The sequence below is a fragment of the Acomys minous genome, assembly GCF_964271855.1.
Source record: "Acomys minous genome assembly, chromosome: 2".
Taxonomy (NCBI): Eukaryota; Metazoa; Chordata; class Mammalia; order Rodentia; family Muridae; genus Acomys; species Acomys minous.
Genome location: NC_140484.1, coordinates 108,152,657 through 108,177,637, shown reverse-complemented (window position 1 = coordinate 108,177,637; position 24,981 = coordinate 108,152,657). Strand labels below are relative to the sequence as shown.

The 24,981-nt window shown below is 42.0% G+C and overlaps 1 protein-coding gene across 3 annotated transcripts in view; it reads left to right on the top strand.

Annotated features, from left to right (window-relative positions):
* MCTP2 (multiple C2 and transmembrane domain containing 2) overlaps window positions 1-24,981 on the top strand; it is a 228,289-nt gene that overhangs the window by 44,705 nt on the left and 158,603 nt on the right. For all 3 annotated transcript variants that reach the window (XM_084772920.1, XM_084772921.1, XM_084772922.1), the window contains exons 2-4: window positions 2,954-3,487; window positions 16,803-16,865; window positions 18,357-18,465. In XM_084772920.1, the coding sequence (XP_084629046.1) occupies window positions 3,023-3,487; window positions 16,803-16,865; window positions 18,357-18,465 (637 nt within the window). In that variant the 5' untranslated portion in view covers window positions 2,954-3,022. The remainder of the gene's footprint in view (window positions 1-2,953; window positions 3,488-16,802; window positions 16,866-18,356; window positions 18,466-24,981) is intronic.

The window sequence follows — 24,981 nt, the reverse complement described above, 5'->3', positions numbered from 1 at the left end:
TCTCTCCCTTGTGCTCTTGTCTTTCTCCAGATTTCTCTTGGCATGTGTGTTGCTCCCAGACCCAACGTCGTTGTTTTTGCTTAGAAGTTATTGGCATCCGTCTCCGATTTCGTGAATTTTCTTTTAAAAATCGTCACATATTATATACGTTTAAATCAGACTCTTTCTTCTCCCCTAGCCCCTTCCATATGCTTCCCACTCCATACCCACTCAACTCCCTGTTCTCTCTCTCTCTCTCTCTCTCTCTCTCTCTCTCTCTCTCTCTCTCTCTCTCTCTCTCTCTCAACCAGGGCTTCTCAATCTTCCTAATGCAACTACCCTTTAATATACTTCCTCGTGTTGTGGTGACCCCCAACCACAAAGTTATTTTCATTTCTACTTCATAACTATAATTTTGCAACTGTTATGAATTGAAAGGAAACTCTCTGTGCTTTCTGATGATCTTAGGTGACTGCTGTGGAAGAGTGATTTGGGGTTGAGGACCACAGATTGCTCTAAACAAAGAAACAAACCAAATGCAAAGAAAAGTCTGTCCCCTCCCCAAACACACATGAAAAAAAGAAAAGCAAAGACAAAACCAACAAAACAACAAAAATAAACCCACGGGGTCTGTTTTGCATTGGCAACTACTCCTCAATGTGGCTTCTGCCTTGGAGTGTGGTTGATAGACAGCATCACTTCATTTGAGAAAACTGTTCTGCCCTCTCCCAGTATCCATGCATTGCAAATAGCTTCTTAGGCAGGCGCTGGACTTTTTGCACACTTCCCCATTTGTGCTGAGACTTGGTGACTTTCATTGTGCATGTCTTGTGTAGTATGTTACTGTCTCTGTAAGTTCATATGTGCGTCAGTCCACTGTGCCTGAGCAAGGTAACATAGACTCAGAAAGGCAACATTGTGTATTTTCTCTTATATGTGGATATTAGCTTTTTAAGCTTTATATATGGTGTGTGTGTGTGTTTATGTGTGTGTGTGTATGCGTGTGTGTGTTTGTGAGTGTGTATTTTACTTGCAATGTATCAGAACTTCCTGTTATTTAGGACTGCTTCTTTACCCTGTGCCTCTTTTTGTTGTGGCTATTGTTGATCAAAATAACATTTTTAAACATTGAGAACTGTAGCTGGTTATGATTATTATCAAATTTGGATACATTATTTTTCTCAGATGTTTCACCTGTGTTGTGTTGCTTCTATTTCTGTGATGAATTTCTGGAGCTGTAACTTGTACCCTTACAGCACCTGTCTCATCGAATATCCTCCATACGTTAACCAGAAGCTTTGGATGTGATCTCATATCCTCTTACTACATGCTCGCATCCCCATGGGAGAACTGAGAAAGCTGGGATATAACAAGATGCCATAACCCTGGTCCAACAGCAAGGAAGTCTGTAGTAAAGTAAAATATAAGCCCAAGACAGCCCTCTGTAGAGCCCAAGGCCTTAGTCTGTGATGCTGGACATACCAAGTGCATAGTGGGAAAATCTCTTGCCTGGGGTGATGCGCAGTAGGCGTGGGCTTCAGAGTTCCATAATCTAATCTTCAGCAGGCCAATGGTATGTGAACCCTGATCTTAGGGATTTTTGACTGCTCTTTCCACGACTACAAAATTCCTTATCTTAAAATGGGATGTCAGGAGACAGAAGAGCACCGAGGGTTGCATTCAGGCTCTCAGCTTTGTTCCTCAGCCAAATGTGGCAACATTTTTGCAGCCTAGGTCACAGTGCCCTGATAAAGCTCATTCACATCCAAAGGGCATTATGGAAACATTTGGCCCATGAAGTAGGGTCATTTCTCCAAACTTGATTTTTACTGGCTCCTCTCTGATTAATCCAACCTGTTTACATCTCAAACCACCATGGCATTTTTGGTGTGACTATACACGTGTCTGTGCAGCCACCCTTACCCACCCTCCCATTGCATGTGAGACACATGTCCAGTGCACTTCATCAGGAGGGGTCTCTGCAGCTTGCCTTGTGGAGGGTTCCATTTCGGAAAATGTTGTCAGTTCTTCTGGATATGCACTGGACTCACACACAGTTTGACAAAGGTGTCAAATAGCTATTACAGCTATTAAATGGAATCCAAGTCCAAATAAGTACATGTTGTCATTCAAAGCAGACTTGGTGATCTGGGGTGTTGGTGGTTCGATTAGCAGAGGGCTAGCTATACAAACATGAGGAATGAGTTCAGACCCCCCACACCTAAAAAGGTATTTGTAATCCCAGCGCTGGGTAAGGCAGGCAGGAGGATGCCCAGACCTCATTGGTAGGCTGATGCACCAATGAATTCCAGGTTCAGTGAGAGACCCTGTTTCAGAAAACAAGGCACAGAATGGCTGAAGATCTCTGACATCAACCTCTGGCTTATGCACATGTTCACACATGTAAATATCTCACACACACACACACACACACACACACACACACACACACACACACAGAAAAATGGTCCATTTGCAGTACGGATCGTGGAAGGTCTCATTAGAACATAGCAGTGCTCTTTGCTTGTCATCTTTGAAGTCACAACAACAGTTTCAAGTAGCTATATCAGACATCACCTCATCCTCTGTCTGAGATACCTACTGCCTTTCCGAGTACAGCAATTAGTACTTGGTGACCCTGCATTTAGAGAAGTGTATATAGCGCCCCCTTGTTTGTGGTGAGGAAATGCTTTAGTCATTGCTCTAGCAAACGCCTTAGCTTTGACGTCCCTGGAGAGGAATCAGTAGTCTTTTTGTGAAGCTTAGGTTCAACCTGATAGTCCCACATTTTACTTTTCTGTTACTGCTGACTTAAAAACTCGTAAATATTATGTTTCTTTAAAAATGTCCTCTATAATACTAATGTTTCACTTCTCATTAAGGGATCGAGAGTAGATCTTCTGAAGAATCTCCGTTGTGTATAACCTTCCACAGTGAGAAGGCTCACGTCCTCTCCTTATGCTCTGTTTTGCAGAAGTCACCGTCTGTTTTCCAGCAGAGCGCACTCTTTTGAGGAGTGGAATTCTTGATTCTTCATGCAGTTATGGATCTGGATAAACCATCCGTCTGGGGGTCATTAAAACAGCGGACCAGACCATTGCTAATCAACCTGAGCAAGAAAAAAACTAAAAAGACACCAAGCAAACCCTTGGATTTAAGGGTGCAGCATCACCTCGACCGGCGCCTCAGCCTCTCCGTCCCTGATCTCCTGGAGGCAGAGGCCTTGGTCCCCGAGGGCCGGCCTTACTCAGGGCCTCAGTCGTCCTATACCTCTGTACCCAACAGCCTGTCTACTGCCGGCATCGTCCCCAAGAGCAGCAGCAGCTCCCTGAAGCAGTCTGAGGAAGAACTGGACTGGAGCCAGGAGGAAGCAAGCCATGCCCACGGAGTGGACACCGACTCTGAAGAGATCTATGCCTCTCCCGCGGAGGAGTGGCGGGCATCCAGCCAGAGTGGCCTGGATCTGCGCAAACCTCCCCTTGGAGGGGATGCTCCTGAAGAGCCAGAGGTAAGGCCTGGGCACTTCCCAGCTCTTTTTTTTTTTTTTTTTAATGTTTTTAAAAATGCCTTCATTGTCCTTGGGAAATTTAGGTAGGAGTTATTTTGTGGTTATCCTGGATGGAGAGAATGTCATTTACGAGCATTTAAATTAATGCACTATTGATTGCACCAGTGTTCCTGTTTGTTTTTAGGGCTGACCTCGGTATTTAAAAGCTAGCAGAAAAGAACCTTCTAGGACCGTTTAAGGCTTCAGAAGCCCTAGCGGAGGAGGTTTCTTTGTCCCATCTCCTGGCAAAGAAATTGAGCAAGTAACTTTAACCTTTTGTTCTTACCCCTTCCTCTTTCCTCCTCTTCCTCCTCTTCTTTCTCTTTTTCCTCTTCCCCTGACCTTCAGCGAGTTACCTTTTTACATTGAGGCGAGGAATGGCTATAAAGCAGTATGGCCTCTTTGCCACCATTACTAGCTCGTTCATACGTATAGACAATAGGAACACAGTGTAGTTTTTTGAGACCCTGTACACCAGTGGTTCTCAACCTGTGGGTCACGACCCCTTTAGAGGTTTTGATGACTTCCTTATGGGAGTCTCATTTCAGGTAACTGCTATACCAGACACTTACATTATGATTAAGAACAGCAACAACATTACTGTGATGAAATAGCAACAAAATAATTTTGTGGTTGAGAGGTCACCGCAACATGAGGAACTGTATTAAAGGTTCACAGCTGTATTAAAGGGTCACAGCATCAGGAAGGTTGAAAACTACTGTTGTAGACAAACTATGCAGACCACTTTTTAGCTATGTGAGTGTTCATCTTTGACCACTGGAATCCAAAGGGTACTCTTTCCTGCTGTGGTATAAGTCTGTGTAAACTTCTGTACCACTCTGTATACTCAGTTTTGAGAACTTCCTTTAATTCCCTGAAAAAGAAAAACCAAGGATGCTCAAAATCAGTAATCAAATTTTTATTGCTTGAGCAGCCTTATCAAAGCTTCATTGCTTCAGGAAGGCTAACTACCCTGTATAATTATGCCAAAAAATCGCAGTTTTGAAGAAGAGATTAAATTCTGTCACTAACTTCCTAATTCTCAATCCTGATTTGGATGATCAATTTAATCAGTCTGCTCGGATGTTTTTGTTTCTTTAGATTCCTCTCAGTTAATGATGCTGAAGGAGGTTTCAATGTTGAGGTAGAGGGTTCATTTTTATGTATTCCAGACTATTCATAGAGCTGTATAAACAGTGATTCTTCAGCCGAGGCTTTTGAGTTTGCTTTTAGATGAAAATCTATTGAGCACTCAGTGTGTCTGGATTTCCTCTGGGAACGGACCCTGGGAGTGGGGGTGCTGTCACCACATTCTTTTAGCCATTAGTACTCATTAGAGGACTCAGCGACTTTTACTTTGACCTTAACACATATGATGCATTGTTTGTAAAATTTTTTGACGTTTAATATTTGTGATTTTGAAATGTGTTCTCCTTCTACAATATGTAAATGAAGTAGCTTTACTAAGCTTGGCCAGTGGATTGTATCTTGACACTCATCTGCACCCTCTTCGCATTTGTTGGAATCTGGGTAGATTTCTTGGCTTTGATATGCTAACAGCTTCAAATTAGAAAGATGTTCAAGCTATGGGTACTTAACTACGTTAGCCTTTCAGTAGTCTTCGATGAATAAATATAAATATTTGAGTGCTATATTGATCAAACATTATGAAGGATGCTATTGGAAACTGATGAGTACCACACCAGGATCATGGGTCTAGTATGTGATGTACACAGTGCCTAAATGTTCGCTGGTCCCCTCTCTATCAGATGGGTCTTTCTCACTCCCTAAGAGTCCAGAGTTCATCATATGGAGAGAGGACTTTCTCCCTCACTGTCTGATGACCTGGACAGTGTGCCTCGCCATGAGAAGAGTGTCTACTTTGTCCTCTTCTGAGAGCCTTGTTCTCTGCCCACAACAGAAGATTTTCAACTACATTTAATTAAAAAAAAATCATTGATAGCCATTGACCCAGGTTAATAGAGTTTTATTTGTGGGTTTTCAAAATTGATTTCTTATTGGCATTTATTAGTTAAGTACAAAATGGACTCCATGGTGATTTTTTTCCTATAATTGTATAGTCTGCTCTAGTAATATTGCTTTTATTTATAGTCATGCCCAACTCTCCTTGATTCTATTCCTTTTCTCTAAGTCATCCGCTTTTTTGATTGCAAATATATTTTTGGATGCCACATTGGAGAGAAAGTATGTGGTGCTGCATTTTTTTTGAGACTAGCTTAATTTGCTTAATATGATCTGCACTAGTTTTACCTATTTTCTTGTAAGTGGCATCCGTTTGATCTTTGTTACAGTGAGTGATATTCCATTGTATATAAAAATCATATTTCTTTTAGCCATTCATGTGTGCCTGGCCACTGAACTTGTTCCAACTTGGATATTGTGAATAATTAACAAGGGATACAACTGTCTCTATTGCATGCTCACTTGGAATGGTGAAACTTTTTGTTGTCACATGGTTACTTTTCTTTTCAGCCTATCTATTTTTCTCTTTTCTTACTGTGATTTAATGTTTATATTAATTATATATATTAATGCTTTCATTATGACATTTTTGTAAACTTCTAGAATGTGTTTTGGTCATGTTCATCCAGTTCTTGTGACTTCCTGCCCCAGAATCCCCTTCCTGTGCCCCTTTTACCTCCCATATACTTTTGTTTTTGTTTTTCTTGTTGTTGTCCTAATTGGTTTTGTTGACCCATTAGGGCTACTTACAGAAGCATGTATGAGTAAGGGTTTGTTTCCAGGAGCATGGGCACCTTGCTAGTGGCTTTGCCACTGAGGGAAAGAGTTCTCTCTGTCTCTCAGCAGCCATTGGTATTGTCAGTATTTTTATCATGAGTTTTTAATCATGAGTTATGATTTAATGAAATCAACACATTTTTTTCTTGGAAAATTATTCTAAATTCAGTATTTTAGAAGATGTTAGCTACAAGTGAGGAGAGGTCTAAGAAGGTAGAGGTGTGCCAGTCCAAATCTGTTAAGTACTTATAATCTAAGTTTATTAATTTTGCATTATTTAATGACAATAGAAATCCTGATGAATTCGTGTCTTCAGAGTGTTGGCATCACCTTATTGGTCTTCTGGACCTGACTCACATTTTCTTCTTCCTTATAAATAGTCCACAGATGTCAATAACTTTTATGGAATAGGGAGAACTAATGAGGATGTGAGTGGTTGTCATGTGACCAGCCTGGACAACAGGAACAATTAGACGTTTTCAAGCATTGTTGGTGCAGGTTGTATGGCTTGTAACTTCCCAGAGGAGGAAGATGGGGAACTCTGTGGTTTGAAGGGTGCATTTTGCACTTGTCTTCCCTGTCTGGTATCGGTCGGAGTCTGGAACTTTGGGAGAACACCTCAAATATCCATCATGTCTGAATTTGTCAGCCACTCTATAGAACCACCTGTGTCTGCAAACAAAGAGAAGTATCAGATTAGTCAGAACACACACACACACAAAGGAAGACAAAGTATGTGGGTTGGGGACAGAAAAAAGGGAACAGAATGGAAGATGGCTTGTGAGAGCATGTAGGACAGGTGGTAGCAGGAAACTCAGCACAGCAAGGAAATGGGAGTTAAAAAGGCTTCGCAGAGGAGGTTTGGGAGGACAGGATCCCATTAGACTCTTTTTGATGTTCAGAGCCATGTGTGTTGAAAACTCCTGGACACATGGCCTCAAGTTGTGTGGCTGGAAGACATTGCCTCCCAAAGGGCCCTCACGCATATGCTGCAGGCAGCACCAACATTATCTCTCTACTAGCTCTACTAGAATGTTAGGGTTAAATTGTTCTTTCTCACTCTGGGAAGCAGCCTTTTCCCACCTCTTGCATATTCCCTCTTCCTTACCCCTGCATTCTGTTCTCTTCTTCTACATGTCCTTAATAATCTTCAGCAGCAGGTAAAAGTTTTTGCCACCTCTGCACCCAATGTACTCATCCTGCCTTCATTTGCATAGTATTGTGCTCTTACCCTACTGAGAAATATCTTCCATCTCCTTTGGGTAGAAATCAGTAGAGCAAGGAGGGGAAGGTAGATTTAAAAAAAGAAAATGAGAGCCTGGCATGGCTGTCCCTATGTAAATGTGTCCATTGACTTGAAGTCAGCAGTGCTGTGAGATTGTGGTATTAACTACTTGGTGGCCGTGTGACTCTCAAGACTGCCTATTCATAAAGAGCCATAAAGCTGAGGTACAAGGTGGGATGTCAACTAATTTACAACGGGAATCAACAAGTGTATCTCCCCTAATTTTTTTTTTTTCAATAAAGGGCTCATTCTTTACTGCAGCCAAGATGTTTCAAAGTTAAATTAAAATCAACAGGAACTTTGTTACTTTTTTGGAAGAAATGTGTGCCTTAGAGTTACCATATTGGACGGACTTAAAAATTAATTTTATAAAGGTCCACCTTGTAAAAGAGATCAGCACTGTCAGATGAGTAGAGCAGATGCTGTAGTTAAGTAAACTCAGGGCTTGGAGACTCTTCTTGTCTTTCCATATTTTTCTAACAGTTCTCCTCTCCCTCCCAATCAGCTCTTTTGCTAGTTGTGTGTTCCGTGCTATTTTCACACCAATGGGATGGTCCATTCAGGACTTAACACTCTTTTCTAGTTGTCCTCGGTGTTGGTGAGGAACACACTAACTAGAATGATAGGCACCATCTGTCCAGTGCAAGATGCCTTGCTGAGGGGAGAGGACAGAGGTTGCTAGGTAGGGTCATTGGAAAGTATTACAAAGGAGATTTTTGAAGATGAGGAAGAGAGTCAGGTGGAAAACGACATAGACCAGTTAACGATCACATCCTAGGGGGCGGACTATTCAAAAGTTCTAAGAATTCTCTGGTACCTAGCAAAGTACTCATTGCTAAATATAGAAGTACCAGTTCATTTATCATAAAAATTTAAAGTATTTTTACATTGCTTTTTCAAGAATGAAATAGAAGCTTGGGGAGTGATTTTTAATGACTTGTCAAATGTAATTCAGCTGGTGTCAGCATAAGGCTTACTCTCCTCCTGTCTGAGATCTTAAGTCCGTGTGTGCAGAATTATATGCCCTACACAAACTTTGGAGTAGTTTTGAAAGTAGAGAGATCGAAAGCAAGACAACTGCAGAAGAAAGACACCCATTTTTTCCTCTGCCTCTACTGTGCCCCATCAAATCCAAGGATAAAGGCAGTGCTTAAAAAAAAAAACAAGTGGTGATGAATAGCAGGGTGATTTCTTCAATATCCTCTGTGAATTCTGCCATGTGGTACATCCTTCCCTCACAGGGCAGTTGGAGTTGTAAACACTAGCTTTGGCAATACTTCATATGGAAAGTTAAGTATGTTCTCTGTTTGGATATTTCCAGAAGACCTGCCTTACAGTCATAGACCTCCATTTCTGTGACCACAGAGAAGGAATGTGGAAGCCACCCTGGGGGGGGGAGGAGACAGCCTGTGGCTTGTAAAATGAAGCAAGTGTCTCAAGTTCACTATACTTCAGTTCTGTGGTTGTTACTGTTTTGTTTGATCTCAGCATGGTGTCAGTGAGGCTGTTATAGAAGCCCGTGCTCTAGAGGTCTTCATTGCGATGATCTTCTCCTTCATCTCCATCTTTGCAGCATTTGCCATCTCTGGGCAATGAACTGGACACTAGGAACACAGCAGCCCTCACCATAGTCAGAGCCCCTCCCTTATGGATTTCCTATGATTAGTCCACAGATAATTTAGAAAGTGATAAGTGCCACGGAGAAACATGAAATGGAAAACATCCTTGAGAGCACTGTGCAGAGAAACTATAGCGGTCAGGAATGACATCTGAGTAGTCAATCCTCTATTAGTGTTTCTACTAGTGTTATTTGGGAGTATTGGGGATTAAACAGACAGTGTTCTGGGTATATGTGTAGGGGTGGTATCGCTGGGTCTTGCAGTAGCACTATTCCCAAGTTTTTGAGAAAGCGCCAGACTGATTTCGCAAGTGGTTGTACAAGTTTGCACTCCCAACAGCAATAGAGGAGAGTTCTGATTTTTCCATGTCCTCTCCAACTTGTGCTATCACTTGAGTTTTTGATCTTAGCCATTCTGATAAATGTAAGATGGAATCTCAGAGTACTTTTGATCTGCATCACCTTGATGACTAAGGATGTTGAGCATTTCTTTAAATGTTTCTCAGCCATTCGATATTCCTTTGTTGAGAATTCTCTGTTTAACTCTGCACCCAATTTTTAAATTGGATTATTTGGTTTGGTGGTATTTAATTTCTTGAGTTCCTTATATACTTTGGATATAAGCCCTTGGCCAGATGTAGGATTGGTGAAGACCTTTTCTCGGTTTGTAGGCGTTTGTTTTGTTCTGTTGACAGTGTCCTTTGCCCTACAGAAGCTTTTCAGTTTTATGATGTCTCATTTACTAATTGTTTATCTTAAAGCCCAAGCTGTTGGTGTTCTGTTCAGGAAGTTGTCTCCTGTGCTAATGAGCTCAAGGCTTTTCCCCACTTTTTCTTCTAACAGATTTAGTGTGCTTGGTTTTATGCTGAGGTCTTTGGTCCACTTGGACTTGAGTTTTATGCAGGGTGATTAAATATGGATCTATTTGCATTTTCTATATGTAGACATCCTGTTAGACCAGCACCATTTGTTGAAGATGCTGTCTTTTTTCCATTGTATGGTTTTGGCTTCTTTGTTAAAACAAACAAACAAACAAACAAACAAACAACAACAACAAAACCAAGTGTCCATAGGTGTGCGTGTTTATTTCTAGGTCTTTGATTCTATTCCATTGATCAACCAGCCTATTTCTATGGCTGTACCATGCTGTTTTTATTACCATTGCTCTATAGTAAAGCTTGATATTAGGATTGGAGATTCCTATGGAAGATCTTTTATTGTACAGGATTGTTTTAACTATTCTGGTTTTTTTCCCATGTGAAGTTGATTTGATCTTTCAAGATCTGTTAAAGAACTGTGTAGGTATTTTGATAGGGATTGAATTGAGTCTGTAGATTGCTTTCGGTAAGATGACCATTTTTAGTACAGTGATCCTCAACAAACCCACAGCATGGGAGATCTTTCCATCTTCTGATATCTTCTTCAGTTTCTTTCTTCAGAGACTTGAAGGTTTTTTCCATACAAGCCTTTCCTTGTTTGGTTAAAATTACACCAAGATACTTTATATTATTTGTGACTTTTGTGAAGTGTATATTTCTCCTAATTTCTTTTTTAGACAGTTTTTCATTTATATGCAGGGGCTATTGATTTTTAAAAATGAATCTTCTATCTTGCCACTTTGCTGAAGGCGTTTATCAGCTGTAGGTGTTTTCTGGTGGAATTTTTGGGATCACTAATGTATACTATCATATATCACCTGAAAATAGTGATACTTTGACTTCTTCCTTTCTGATGTGGATCCCCTTTATCTCTTTTTCTTGTTTAGTGTTCTAGCTAGAACTTCAAGTCCTATATTTGAGAGATATAGAGAGAGTATGTAGCCTTGTCTACTTTCTGATTATAGTGGAATTGCTTTGAGTTTCTCTTCATTTAATTTGATGTTGGCTCCACCATACAGCAAGGACATTTGCTCAACTATGTTCATAGAAGCTTTATTCGTAATAGCCAGAATCTGGAAACAACCTAAATGTCCCTCAACTGAAGAATGGATAAGAAACTATAGTACTTTACACAATGAAATACCACTCAGCTATTAAAAACACAAAAATCTTGAAATTTGCAGACAAATGGATGGAACATGAAACAATCATCCTGAGTGAGGTAAATCAGACCCAGAAAGACAGGCATGATTGTTGGCTCAGTTTATTAACAATTAAACTTTATTATACAACCCAACTAGCATATATAAGAAGGAAAAAAAAAGGTTAAAGGGACAGAAGATTAAAACCTCCTGGAATCCGTTCGGCAGGACGGGTCCTTAGGTGTCTCAGTCCCACGAGCTGGTCCGGTCCTTTCCTCTCTCTCTGCGCCTTCTCCTTCTCTCCTTCTACCTCTTGTTTTTTTTCTCCTCCACCTTCCCAACCCTTCTCCCTTCGAGGGTCAATTAGGAAAACAATAGCCACGGTGGAGTTCCTAGGTAGGCTTCCTGAATTCCAAGCCCAGGAAGGCTCCAAACAGTCTCTCACAAGGTATTCATGGTGTGCCCCAAGGGTAAAGCCCGTCAAGACTGCTTCCACCTGAGACAAAGCTTAATCTTTCCTACACATGATATATACTCACTTATAAGTGAATGTTAACCCAAAATCCCTGGAAATTGACCAAGCAGTTAGCCTGGTATAAACAGTGCAAAACCAACAATGTAGGACCTGTCTCAAATGAAGCAGAAGGTGAGGCCCTACACCGAAGGTTGTCCTCCACCTTTCTTGTGCTTGCCTTGGCACACACTCTCCAATACTCACACATAAGAATGCATGTGTGCCCTCTCACATCAACACACACACACACACACACACACACACACACACACACACACACACACACACCAATAGAGAGGAGGGAAGGAGAGAGAGAAAGCATTTCTTATTGTCACATATATTTATGGAGATGTAATATAGTAACTCCACACAGATACATACTTTTAATAACCAAAATAGAATAGAGTGTTTCCATCTTTCTTTGCTCTTTACCTCCCAACCATATCTGCAATAATAATAATAATAATAATAATAACAACAACAACAACAACAACAACAACAGCAACAACAACAGCAACAACAATAATGATCTGCTATCATAGTGATACTGGTTTATTATTAATTCCTTTAAAGGATTCTGTTAAAGTCTGCATCAGCATTATTTCACTGGAATACACCAATTTAAAAAGAGCTTACCTAGTACAGTGCCATTCATTAAATATCCTGTGAATTAATAATATTCTTCCTAAGGCTTACAGGGTAAGTATCCTGTTTGCCCCCTTGGAGAATGTCTTCATGTCTTGAAATTTAAACAAACAAACAAACAAAGACAGAGAGAAATAGTAGAAGTAGGTTTGAGACCAGGTTTTTCTGACTCATCCTTGTTCACTGAGGGCTTTGAGTCTTGGTCGTGCTTAATCCGGTCCTTGTATATTCGTGTTTCTGCTCCCCAGTATGTCTGGTGAGGAGGCTGCTATAGGTGCTATTGATACAGTTGCAGTCTGGTGAACAGTGACATGCTGCAAGTCTCCCCAAAGGCCTAACTCTCTGGCTGCTTCTTAGTGACCGCTTAAACTCCGAGCTCCGGATTCTTTATTGTAAATTGTGATGTGATGACAAGCTTTGGACTTCTTAGTAGAAGATGATATTATGCTGTTGTGAATTAAGACATGATGAGGAAATGCAAAGGGATGGATTGCTCTGTTAACATATCTATTGCAAAGGAGCATGCAAGAATTTATGGAAGTTCATTTGCAAATATTACTTGTGGTTCAAGAAGTGCATGGGAACTGGCCAAGCACTTATATCAGGGATTGGCCAGGTTTTTTTTTTCTGCAACTGTCTAGATTTATAGAAAGACACTTTGGTTGTTATGCCATGGAGGACATAGAAATGGATAGGTGGAACTGGAATTCAAAGGAATTTTGCTTAAAAGTAAACAGAGTAGAAAGGCTGGTGAATGTTGTACTGAGCTGTGTGCAAAAGTGTATTCACATCCATTTATGTGTAGTTGTATTTGTATAAGTGTACATGCATATTTCCACATGTGCGTAAACATCACCGGCCAACCTCAGGTATTATTTTTCAGGAGGTGACCACCTTGGTAGCTGAGATAGGCTCGCTCAGTAGTGTGGGGCCAGCCAATAGGCTAGGCTGCTTCCAGCAAGCCTCAGAGATTCATTTGTCTCTACTCCCCAGCAGTGAGATTACCAGTGTGCACAAGATGGACAGCTCTGACAATCAAACTCAGGTCTTCCCACTTGCTCAGCAAGCACTTCGCCAGCAGAGCCATTGCTCTGGCCCAGTGATATATGTGATGTGCATGATGTGTCCCTCTCAGACCTACCTACACCCTTCTGATTTAATCTATTTTTGTTCTATTAAGTTAGAGATTCACATCTAAAGGGGATGCAACACTAAATTATATATATATATATACACACACACAAATATATACATACATAATATATACATATACAATATACATATGATATATAACATATATAATATATGTGTATTCTAAACATAAAATACTAAAATGCATATTGCTTGCTGTGAGAGGTGAGCACCTTTACATGCACATTATACAGATGTTAAAATTTATTAGATTTTGTCATGTTCAAGATTATCCATTTTTTCCTATGTGCTTAAAAACAACTTGTGTAAAATCATAAAACTAATGCCCAATAGTTTCTTAATCTGTACACTCATGTGATAGAACATGACTTTGCAATTAAGAAAGATGATAAAGATGGGGATTTGGATCATTTCAAAGGTACTGTGCAAAGTCAAAGTTCTTATAAGGTGACATACTCTATGATTGTTTTTGGCAAGACAATCTATAAATGATAAAATTACATGACAAAAATAGATCAGTGGTTGCCTTGGGTGAGGAAGAGGAAGAAGCCTTTTAGCATAGTGGGATAGAATAAAGAAGTTTTCCAAGTGCCAGAATTGTGTAGCCCAACCATAGAGCAGTTGTTCACATCTACACCCGTTGAAAGCTGTGGCACTCGTAGCAATATTATCACCTTACTGTGTGGCAATTAGACTTGTGATAAATTCAAGCAAAGCCAGCATGTCTGATTATCCTTATTGAGAACATAAACAGCAACATCCAATGGCAGAGGGGCATCGGCCATTCCTTATGGCATAACTTTGTGTTCCTTTCACTAAGACACTGAGTCAGAAGTCATAAATCTAATTATTAGCTTCACTGAGGAGAGGAGTGCATTGTGGATTCTGCTCAGTGGATAAGTCTCTGTGTTCTGTGCAAGAGTGCACGGGAACGGTCTAAGTTATGTGTCTCCTAGCTGCTGTAACTCGTCCTCCTGTGCATATGGAATGCTTTCCTGTTCTTATGGTAATCATTTTCCTTCCTCCCTGTGTATATATGGTGCGTGACAGTTACAGCGGCTGTGGGAACCATAACTTTAAGTTCTGTGACTTCTATGAGTAAAAACTAGCCATAATGTTGAATTAATGTCATTGCTCACATGGAATTTCCCTGTTGCTATAAGTGGTAAACTTGCAGTGTATTTAAATAAAGGCTTGGCATACATTTATAGTATATAAATTATGGCACATATGTAGACTAATTCATCATTTAAGTAGCATTACTACTAAATAGAGTAAGGCTAGCATTGGGGATTATACACAGTACCATGCTTTGGCATAGTGTAGTTTAGCCAGCCACCCGAAGTGGGAAGAGAAGGAGCTGGGGAGATGAATCCACAGTTAAAAGCACCTGCTGCTCTTGCAGAGAACCCAGGTTCAGCACACTTCCTTCTCTAGCTCCAGCACCCTTTTCTTGCCTCCAAAGGCACCAGGCGTACACATGGTACATGTACATACATATTGGAACACATACACACACACACACACACACACACACACACACACACACACACACACACACACACAATTTTAAACAAACATTTAGAGTAAGCGGAGGATAGCAGACCCTTGGCTAATAACAAACTGAAATTATGAACCTGGTAGCTTTGTAGGATTGTTTTCAGACACAATTGGTCAACTGGAACAACGGTTCACTTAATAAAATGAAATGGTGGTGGAGACCTTTCAAGCCGCAGAGCATCAGAACACTGGTTATTGTTGGTCCTGGGTGTTGAAGCATCAATAATGGTATAGTAAAGCAGTCAGAAATTGAATGGATGGGATTTGATAATGTGAAGTATAAAAGACATGCAAGGAATCTTTTGACATCAAGAAAGTTGAGTAAGGATCTAATTGTTGACGGCCCTGCCTATCTTGCCTGTCTTGTCATTTAGAAACAGCCAATCAAGGCGGGACTGAGAACATGAAGGGGAAGTTTTCTGGCACTGGACTGACCTACTGCTGCATTCTTGTCTGTCTTTAGGCTGGGCCCCACCTGGGGGGTTTAGGATACCTTTTAAGGCAGGACAGTGATAGTACTTGTGGGGGTAGTGGGTGCAGTAACTGAAGTGTCTTAGCCTCAGAGAAAACTCAAAGTTCAGAAGTGTCCCCTCCCTCCTTCCTGGGTGAGCTCATATGAATGGACCACGGTGGTGTCTTCATGCTCTGGGACATCAGACCTAGAGTTGGTGAGGACAGAGAAAAGCTTGAGAACAGTAGCATCGAAGAGCCCCGGGGCCGCGGATCGGCATGCACGCTCATTTCTGTATGTTGTGGCCTCCTGGGTGTTACCAAATTCAGAAGTGGTGAGTCAGGGAGCCTCTGCTTGTTTGAAATGATTCACCCACCATTGTGGGGGATGAAAAATGGCCCTCTTCCTCTGGAACTATCGCAAGGTTTGGGGGGTCTATGTCTTAGAGGGGGAGGATACTTAATGCATCCCCAGTGGAAAGAAAACTCGTGTCGTCTGTGCCTCCAGACATGGCTTACCTACAGTGGATTATAGTCTGAGCAATCTCTGGAGGCCTCCTTCCTGTTCCCAAACTGATTTATAATGTTGGAGCCACCCAGCCTTTCATTAGAGCCAGAAATACTATCCTACAAGTAGTTATCCAGGCTGATGTGCCAGGCAAATGGCAGCATGCTCAGATTTCCAGGGGAGGCGCACATGCACCCTGTCCTCTCCTGTCTGTGTTTCCATGCAAGTATCACCCTCTCACTCTGCTCGCTCAGCCTGTAAAATCCTCAGCTCTTCTAGATGTTCCCTCATCTGCGCACATATGACCAGACCAAGAAGTTGCAGAAAGGTTTCACAGATCCCGTATTTGAAGGGCATCATTGTTTGTGGACATGCTGAGTTCTCTGGAGGACTGGGCAGCACGGTTTACCTTCGTGGTTGCAGGCCAGGCAGTCTCACCTGGGAAGGGACTTACTTGGCTGTGTGTCCTCCTGGTCTTCTTCACAGCAATTAAACCAAGTTGTTTGCTGTATGTGTGGATAAACTGTATGTACTTATAATCTGGTACCTGAGCCGTGCTCTAATCAATGACCTAGGTGTAAAAGGCCACAGCCTGTTAACTCGCCCAAGCTCACCTCTTCTTGCCACACAGCTATCAAAGCCTCCCATGTACCTGAAGCCAGGCATGCAAATATCAGATTTCCCAAGCGCTGTGGCAGGATATTGTCACAGTCAATATTCATTTGCTTTTCTAAAGCAGGCTTTATTTTTTTTTCCTTTTACAGAGGACACGAGGCAATGGCGATCTAAGTGCTTCTATGACCTCTCAGCATTTTGAAGAACAATCCGTGAGTGTCATTCATTACCAATAACACCGATGTTAGCTCTGCAAATGCTTTCTTACCAAGTGTTTGTATTTCTTTGCTTCTTCTTTAAAATATATGGAAGGCTGCCCACCTATAGAAACATGTCTTGCAACTTCTAGCTGCAAGAAATTAATTCAGGCTTATTGATTGGATAGCCTGGAATGGATTTGTCTAAAAATATACAGTAGTTATGCAACTGCGTATGGGAGGAAAGAGAACAAAGCCCTTTGAAGCCCTCTGAAACTTTGAAAAGAAGCCTGTCAAGGATGGCTGCAGCCACAGGATCAATTGATTGAATGCCTAATGAATGAATAATAAATCACTCCATATGCCCTCTTTGAAAAAAAGGCAGAAATTTGAACTGGCACAAGCATTGCACGGGATTCATACAATGCATAGGTACTCAAAAATAGACTTGGATTTGTCGATGTGACCCATGACAGTTGATGAATTCCTAGAGAGGGAAGTGATGGAGCGTAGGGGAAGGGGGAGAATGACAGTACATGGAGACACCGAGGAGTGAATGTGAAGTGAGCCGAAGCCAGAGAGCCGAGACTATCAAGTGTGGACCTGGGGACACGGCACGGGAAGGCCCCACTGTGCCTGGTGGACTGGAAGGCTGAGACTCATGTGAAGAGTTGAAATTGTAGCCCATGTGGCAGAGGTCTACTGGAGTTGGTGAGGATTGGTGGGAGTGAAGACAGGAAGTGGGAGAGATTCCACATCTGAGGTGGATGTGTGGCCATACCTTGGCGGGAGTCAGCCCCTGTCTCCCCTCTTCATGCTGTTTCTTCTACTGTGCTTTGTCTTTGCTTTTGAATTCGTTTATTTCCCACCCCCCTGGGTGTGTATATATGTATGTACGTATGCGTACCTGTGCATGGCGGTACACTGTCCATTATGCATGCAGAGACTAGACAAGGGTATCCTTTTCCATCACTTTCCACATGTCCCTTCAGGCAGAATCTTTCCCTGAATCAAGACTCACGTTTTCTCTGGTAGTCTGGAAGCCACTCAGCCCTAATTATCCTCCTGTTGCCACCTTCCTAGGAGCTGGGGTTGCAGAAACTCATAGAACATTTTTTGGCTTGTTGCGTGGGTGCTGGGAATGGAACTCCAGTCCTCATAATTACACAGCAAGTGCCCGACAGCTGAGTCATCTCTCCTGCCCGAGTCTAGAGTTTCATAATGAGAATCTCACAATGAATGAAGGAGTTTAGGGGTTTCAGACATTGACATATATTATTCATGTAGTTTTTAAAAAGTTCATCTTGTGATTGGCTCTGGATTCAGATAAACCCCATTGGAGGAAAGCATAAAGGCATCGGCTAATAATGCAGTCATAACAATGGCCATCAAAGCATGTGGCAGCTGAGGTTCATACTTAACCAACTTTTGTCTTACTCCATTAGAATCAGGGGTGTCTCTGCTTGGGCCCACAATTTCACTCCAATGCCTTTTTCTTCTGTGCAGACTCTTGGAGAAGCTGGTGATTGCCTGAGTCACCTCCCAAGCGCCTTTGCATACCTCCTCACCATACACCTGAAGGAAGGCCGCAACCTCGTGGTCCGGGATCGCTGCGGTAAGGTTGGTGTGTTGTGCGCTTGCTCGGTAGCTCTAAATGCCCTCTCCGTGCCTTGATATGACAGCTGGAGTCAACCATTGTCTATCTCGCATTAGACCTCCATCACATGAAGCTATTTTAGGATGAAATAGCCACGATAATTTATATTTGGCATTTATCAAATAATCCAGAAAAAAATAATCTCTTGGTCTTACCGCTTTAAATAATTGAGTGAATGGATTTCTAAGACAAGGGCCGTCAGATGCGCTGACTGATGCTGATAGACTTTAGACTTCTTTCCTCTTGCCTTGGGATCCACAGGATGTCCTAACAACTATTATCTACTCTCTATACATTTCCATATATTGTATATTTAAACTAATTTGAGATCATAGTACCTATACTGTTCTGCAGGAAGCCTTGACTTTTACTTCACAACACACACCTTTAAGACAGATCATGTTTTTCTGTGCAGATATATTTTCTCTCTGCACTCAACATGTTTATGGATGTCCTTTGCATGTCTGAGTCTCTGAAAAGGCATCCCCAAAATGTCTTGCCTTGCCTAGCCATACCATTATGCCTGTGGCTAACCTGTGTCCCCCTCTCTTTTCCACATATTCTTATTGTCCCCTGGTATCCATCTTTCTACTCTTAACTTCTCCAAGATTCTACATAGAAATGAAAACATAAAGCATTTGCCTTTCTGAGGCTGGCTTATTTCACTTAGAATCCTTTCTGTATCTTTGGATGCCATCTTTGTTCACCGTGGCCCTCGGTGAAGAGGATTGACACATGCAGCTGGGCAGGGTGAGCAGGTAGGACCTGTTGGGTTCTTCCCACTTTGCTTGGGACCAGCTCCTGCCACCTGCCATTTAAAGTCTTCCTTTCTGGCTCACTGCCCACACTGTCTGTTCCTGTTTGTCCACACATGCTTTACTGGTCCTTGGGGGAGCATTCAGGTACAAGGGAGTGTCAGTCCGTCCTCTGCTCTATGTATGCTGCAGCAGCCCCTGGCCTGAATTCTAAAGAAGTCAGCTTCCACTTCTCGCATCTGTAGCCTCCAAGCCTGGAGCATCACTAGCTCACCTGCCACACACATTCTCCTCCTATTCATCCTACCTCTGCCACAGAAACCTTCCTACTGCCTCTCCACACAGCATGTATTTGTGCTGCTAGTTCTTCCACACATCTGCTATCACCTACCCGGTTTCTGTCAGAACCATGTGAAATATATCCTTTCTTCTTAATAAAAAAGTATCTCTGTCTCTCTGCCTCTCTCTGGCCCCCCCTCTCCCTCTCCCTGCCTCTCTCTCTTTCTTTGTCTTTCCTTTCATATGCAACTTTCAAAACAGAAGATATTATATTATATTTGTTAGCAAATGGATTATTGTTTATTCAATACCATAATTTGTTATCTGTCACTTGAGTCTCTTGTGTTCTATATCTGTTATATACACATTCATGTCTATAGAAACATCTCATGACTATTCAATGAGAGTGGTAACCTAGATCTTCACACTTGAGATAACATGTGAGGGATGTGATCACTGATCAATATAAAACGATCACTTATAGATGTCCTGGTGTTTGAATGGATGCTTGTGTCAAAAGAAGAGCACTATTAAGTCTGTTTTGTAACAACTTCCTTAAATGTTAAGAGCATTTTGGAGAGAGTGTGTTTAACTTTGAAACCTGGTGCACACATGCACACATACACTCATGTGCTCTGTCTGTCTGTCTGTCTGTCTGTCTGTCTGTCTGTCTATCTATCTATCTATCTATCTATCTATCTATCTATCTATCTATCTATCTATCTGGCTATTTATCTATCTATCTAATCTATTTAATTTTTAGAATTCCTTTCCCTCCAAATCTGTATCTTTGAGGACAGTCATAGGCCCTGGATCCTTTCTGTGAGCCACCTTGTCCACCTTTCTGATCTTTTTTATTATCTCTTATGACCGTGAATTATCTAGCCATTCCACTCTTGGCGCATCATTCTGATAGAATCACTGCCCATCCCTGTGAGTCTGTCAGGGCACCTGAGTGGAGATGAAGCCATTGCCGTGTCAGAATGAGAACGGAGCAATGGGGTTCATTTGTACTATGATCATACTTTACTGTTATAATTCTTTACAGATGCGTTTATGGGGCATTATGTTTAGGTATGTACAATATGTGTAATGATCATATCTCATCATTGTGAGAATACTCACTATCTTCTATCTGAATCATGTTATGTGTTACTGTTGGTTATAGTCACTCTACTGGGCAACACAACCCCAAAACTTGTTGCCCCGCCTAGCTGTGCCATTATGCCTGTGGCTAGCTTCTGTCCCCCTCTCTCTTCCCCGTATTCTTTTTGTCTCATGCATCTACCATTCTACTCTCACCTTCTCTGAGATTCTATACATAAATGAGATCGTAGAGTACTTGCTTTTCTGAGCCCGGCTTATTTCACTTAACATAGTGTTCTTCATGCTCATCATTTTATCACTGTAAAGTGCATAGTCATTTTTCAGAAGAGCGCTGTATTTGTATTTTCTTTTCCTTTTTTTTTTTTTGTTCGGTTCCTAAAGAGTTATTTATTTTTCTGTGCATTGGTGTTTTGCCTGTTTGTGTGTTTGTGTGAGGGTGCCAACTCTCTTGGTACTGGAATTACCGCCAATTGGGAGTGTGGGTGCTAGGGAATTGAACCCAGGTCCTCCGGAAGGGCAGCCAATGGTCTCAGCTACTGAGCTATCTCTCCAGTTGTGCATCCTGGTTTCTTTTTTAAAAAATTAAAAATTTTTTAATATATACATTTATATTTATTACACATATATTAAAAAAAACTACATATAGCAAGAACAACCACAAAAAAGAAAAATCAGGAATTACATTAATGTTACATTCATAGTGTTTTGTCTATTTGTATTTGGCAACCTTAAAGAAAACACCTTTCCTATCTTAGTGAATCTAAAATTCTGAATATAAATAAATATCTCACATACTTAAATGGGATAATAAATTTATTTTAAAATTTGAAAATCTAAATGTATCTAATGATCAGATACTAGCTTTCAGTTATGATGGCAGCTCCAAAGTATTCAGATGTTTTTAGTTACCCCTTCAGCTCAATGGACTAACCAGAAGATTGTTAAAATCAACGCAGTTTCCATTTTGTAGGGTTTGGTGATAGAAGTTATTTTTGGTGAATCATTCTCTTTTACCAAACGGCTCAACATTTTCTTTGAGTTCTTACAAAATAATTGCTGTTTATGAAGTATTCTGACAAGTTATTAGTTGGCGAACAGTTTGTTTCGCAAGGCCCACTAGTAAATATTTTAGGATTCATGATCCATGAGCGATAGCCATTCAACTTGTGTTAATATTGTTAACATAAGTTAAAAAAAATAGACAAATGAACATGGCTATGCTCTGCTAAAACTGCATTAATATGAACAAAACAAACAAACAAACTAGAACTTGGGCTGGATTGAACTCAGGTACTGAAGTTTGCTGACCTCTGTCTCGAATATTATGATCTAATTGTTGTGTTCATCCCTTAAAAACTTGGTTTTAAAAGTGTAGTGGTTGACGCCACTGTTAGAATAAGGAAGATGTACTGCTAAGCAACCATCTAGATTTGAAGTTCATACTTTCAATAGAACTATCTAGGAAGCATCTTGATAAAAAGACAAAATCGTGCATCAATATCTGGAGACATGAGGCATCCAACAGCCATGTTTCTGGTGTTCCTCCAGGCTGTGGGGTGGTTTCAGGAGAAGACTGCTTAGACAGCATCAAGAACAGGAAACAAAGCGAGGGGAGCCTCCCAGGCACTCCAGGGCCGGGAAATGTGCCCTGCTCGTGCTGAGTCTTTGGCTTCTGTGTTTTAAGGATGTGGAGATTTCCTGGGGTGGCTGGGTAAAGTTTGTTGCTACACGGAGTTGTCATGTGGTCTTTGAAATGATTCTGTGGGACAGTGTGGTTCAGAAAGCTGAATGGCTTTAGTGCTGGAATCCAGCTATGAGCAGAGGTGTGCAGTTGCCAGCCAGGACCAGCTTATCTGTTGCTCACTTGTGTTCTTGTGTCTCTCTCTCTCTCTCCCTCTCTCTCTCCCCCCTCTCTCCACCCCCCCCTCTCTCTCTCTCTCCCCTCTTTCTCTCTCTCTCTCCCTCTCTCTCTCTCTCTCTCCCCTTTCTCCCTCCCTCCCTCTCTCTCCTTCCCTCCCTCTCTCTCTCCCTCTCTCTCCCTCTCTCTCTCTCTCCCCCTCTTTCCCTCTCTCTCTCCCTCCCTCCTTCTCTCTCTCTCCCTCCCTCCTTCTCTCTCTCTCCCTCCCTCCCTCTCTCTCTCTCTCCCTCTCTCTCTCCCTCCCTTCCTCTCTCTCTCTCCCTCTCTCTCTCTCTCCCCCTCTTTCCCTCTCTCTCTCTTCCTCCCTCCTTCTCTCTCTCTCCCTCCCTCCCTCTCTCTCTCTCCCTCTCGCTCTCTCTCTCCCCCTCTTTCCCTCTCTCTCTCCCTCCCTCTCTCTCTCTCTCCCTCTCTCTCTCTCTCTCCCCCTCTTTCCCTCTCTCTCCCTCCCTCCCTCTCTCTTTCCCTCTCTCTCTCTCCCCCTCTTTCACTCTCTCTCCCTCCCTCCCACCCCCCCCTCTCTCTCCCCCTCTTTCTCTCTCTCTCCCTCTCTCTCTCTCCCTCTCTCTCCCCCTTTCTCCCTCTCTCTCTCTCCCTCCCTCCCTCTCTCTCCCTCCCTCTCTCTCTCTCTCTCTCTCTCTCTCTCCCCCTCTTTCTCTCTCTCTCTCCCTCTCTCCCCCTTTCTCCCTCCCTCCCTCTCTCTCCCTCCCTCTCTCTCTCTCTCTCTCTCTCTCTCTCTCTCCCCCTCTTTCCCTCTCCCTCTCTCTCTCTCCTACCCTTCCTCCCTCCCTTGCCCTCCCTCCCTCCCTCCCTCCCTCCGTCTCCTTCTCCCTCTCTCCCCCCACCTCCCATCCCCTCCATAAGCATGACTATATACACGTGAATAATTGTGGATATAAGAATAGTGTCATGCAATGCCAAGAGCTTTAATTACATAGTTCTAGAAATGTGGACACATGCCCAAGATTACCTTGGCAGCACTCTTTCTAATGCAGAATTTTCTTTGCGTTTCTGACATGTTCCTTTGCTCAGACCATGATAGCCTCAGCAATGGGCATATTGGACCTAACCAAGGGATTTCTTTCTTTACTTTTGGCAGCAGTTTTGTGTGCTGTAGCTGGGATGCTGTGCATCGTCTGTGCACGGCCGTGAGCCTACTCTTTTTAGGAACAACATCATGGCCATTTCCTACCCAGTAATTGCCTGTTTGTCATTGTCTGTGCCCCTCCCATCTAGTTTCTTTGTTTTCACCCCTTTTACAACATTAATTTCCTCCTTTATGGCCCACATTTCCCTCATGCATTGTTTTTGAGCAAATCCGACTTACCTTTTTTTAATGCTTTTGCTGCAGTCCTTGGCCACTGAGATGTAAAGGTGAAGGGCTATATCATGAGCATCTCCTTTCAGTACAACTGCTTCATAATTTGGTTGATACATAGACGAAACTGGCTGACTCAGTTTCCCATAGAAAGGAAGGTGACTAAGATGGTATTTGGTGCACAGCTGATAGAGCGCAGGCTAGCAGCTTTATCCTTCACACTCACAGGAGCCTGGGATTTCTAATAGAGATGAAGCATCTAGACGCTGGAAAACTCCCATTTCATGCCCTCTCATACCCTACTTCACTAATCCCTAGAAATTAACACCACCCACATTAAAACTTGTTTTCCCTTTTTATTTGGCTAACCAGTTACCAAAGCCCACAGCTGCGACCTAAAAGAATACTGTGTGGCTGGTGCCCTCTGCTGGCTGCTCTTGGATATTGCAATGGGGAAAAATGAAATTCACAGAAACGTCCCTAGGGTCATAGCCAAGACTCCCACTATGTTGGGGGCTAATGGTTTTCTTTGAGAGGTGAGTTTTTTTTTTTGAAAATTCATGACCAATTCCAATAGAAAACTTTTCTATTTATTCATATCTGAGTAGATAAAGAGTTGGCATTTGTTTATAGGGTGGTGACAGCTTCCTCATCAGATGACAGGGAAAAAAAAAGTCTTTGGAGGATCCTTATGATCTACAGATCAATAGCACCAAGCCTCCACCACATCCACAGGTGTTTAGAAAGTGGGTAGACTCCCACTAACACTGTCCAATAGATATAAATTTTGTTCCTTCTAGCAGGCCAAGTTTCATGATTGTATATTCTTTTTGTAAAGAAAAGCTAACCCTGCGAGAGCTACAGAGACACCCAGGCTCCTTGAAGTGGCTGTAATGAGGTACAGACAGGTGTCTCTAGAACTCTGTTCCAAAGAGAGGGGCGCCCTTTGAAGGACTCTTTTTGCAATGGTGGTGAAATTATAGCCTCCAGCTTTAATTTGGTTCAGAAAATGATCCTTAAAGATGTAGTGACCAAGCTGAAAGAAAAGGGATGTGGATGAAAGCACCACAAATCCCTCACTAGAATTTTGAGCTGCATCA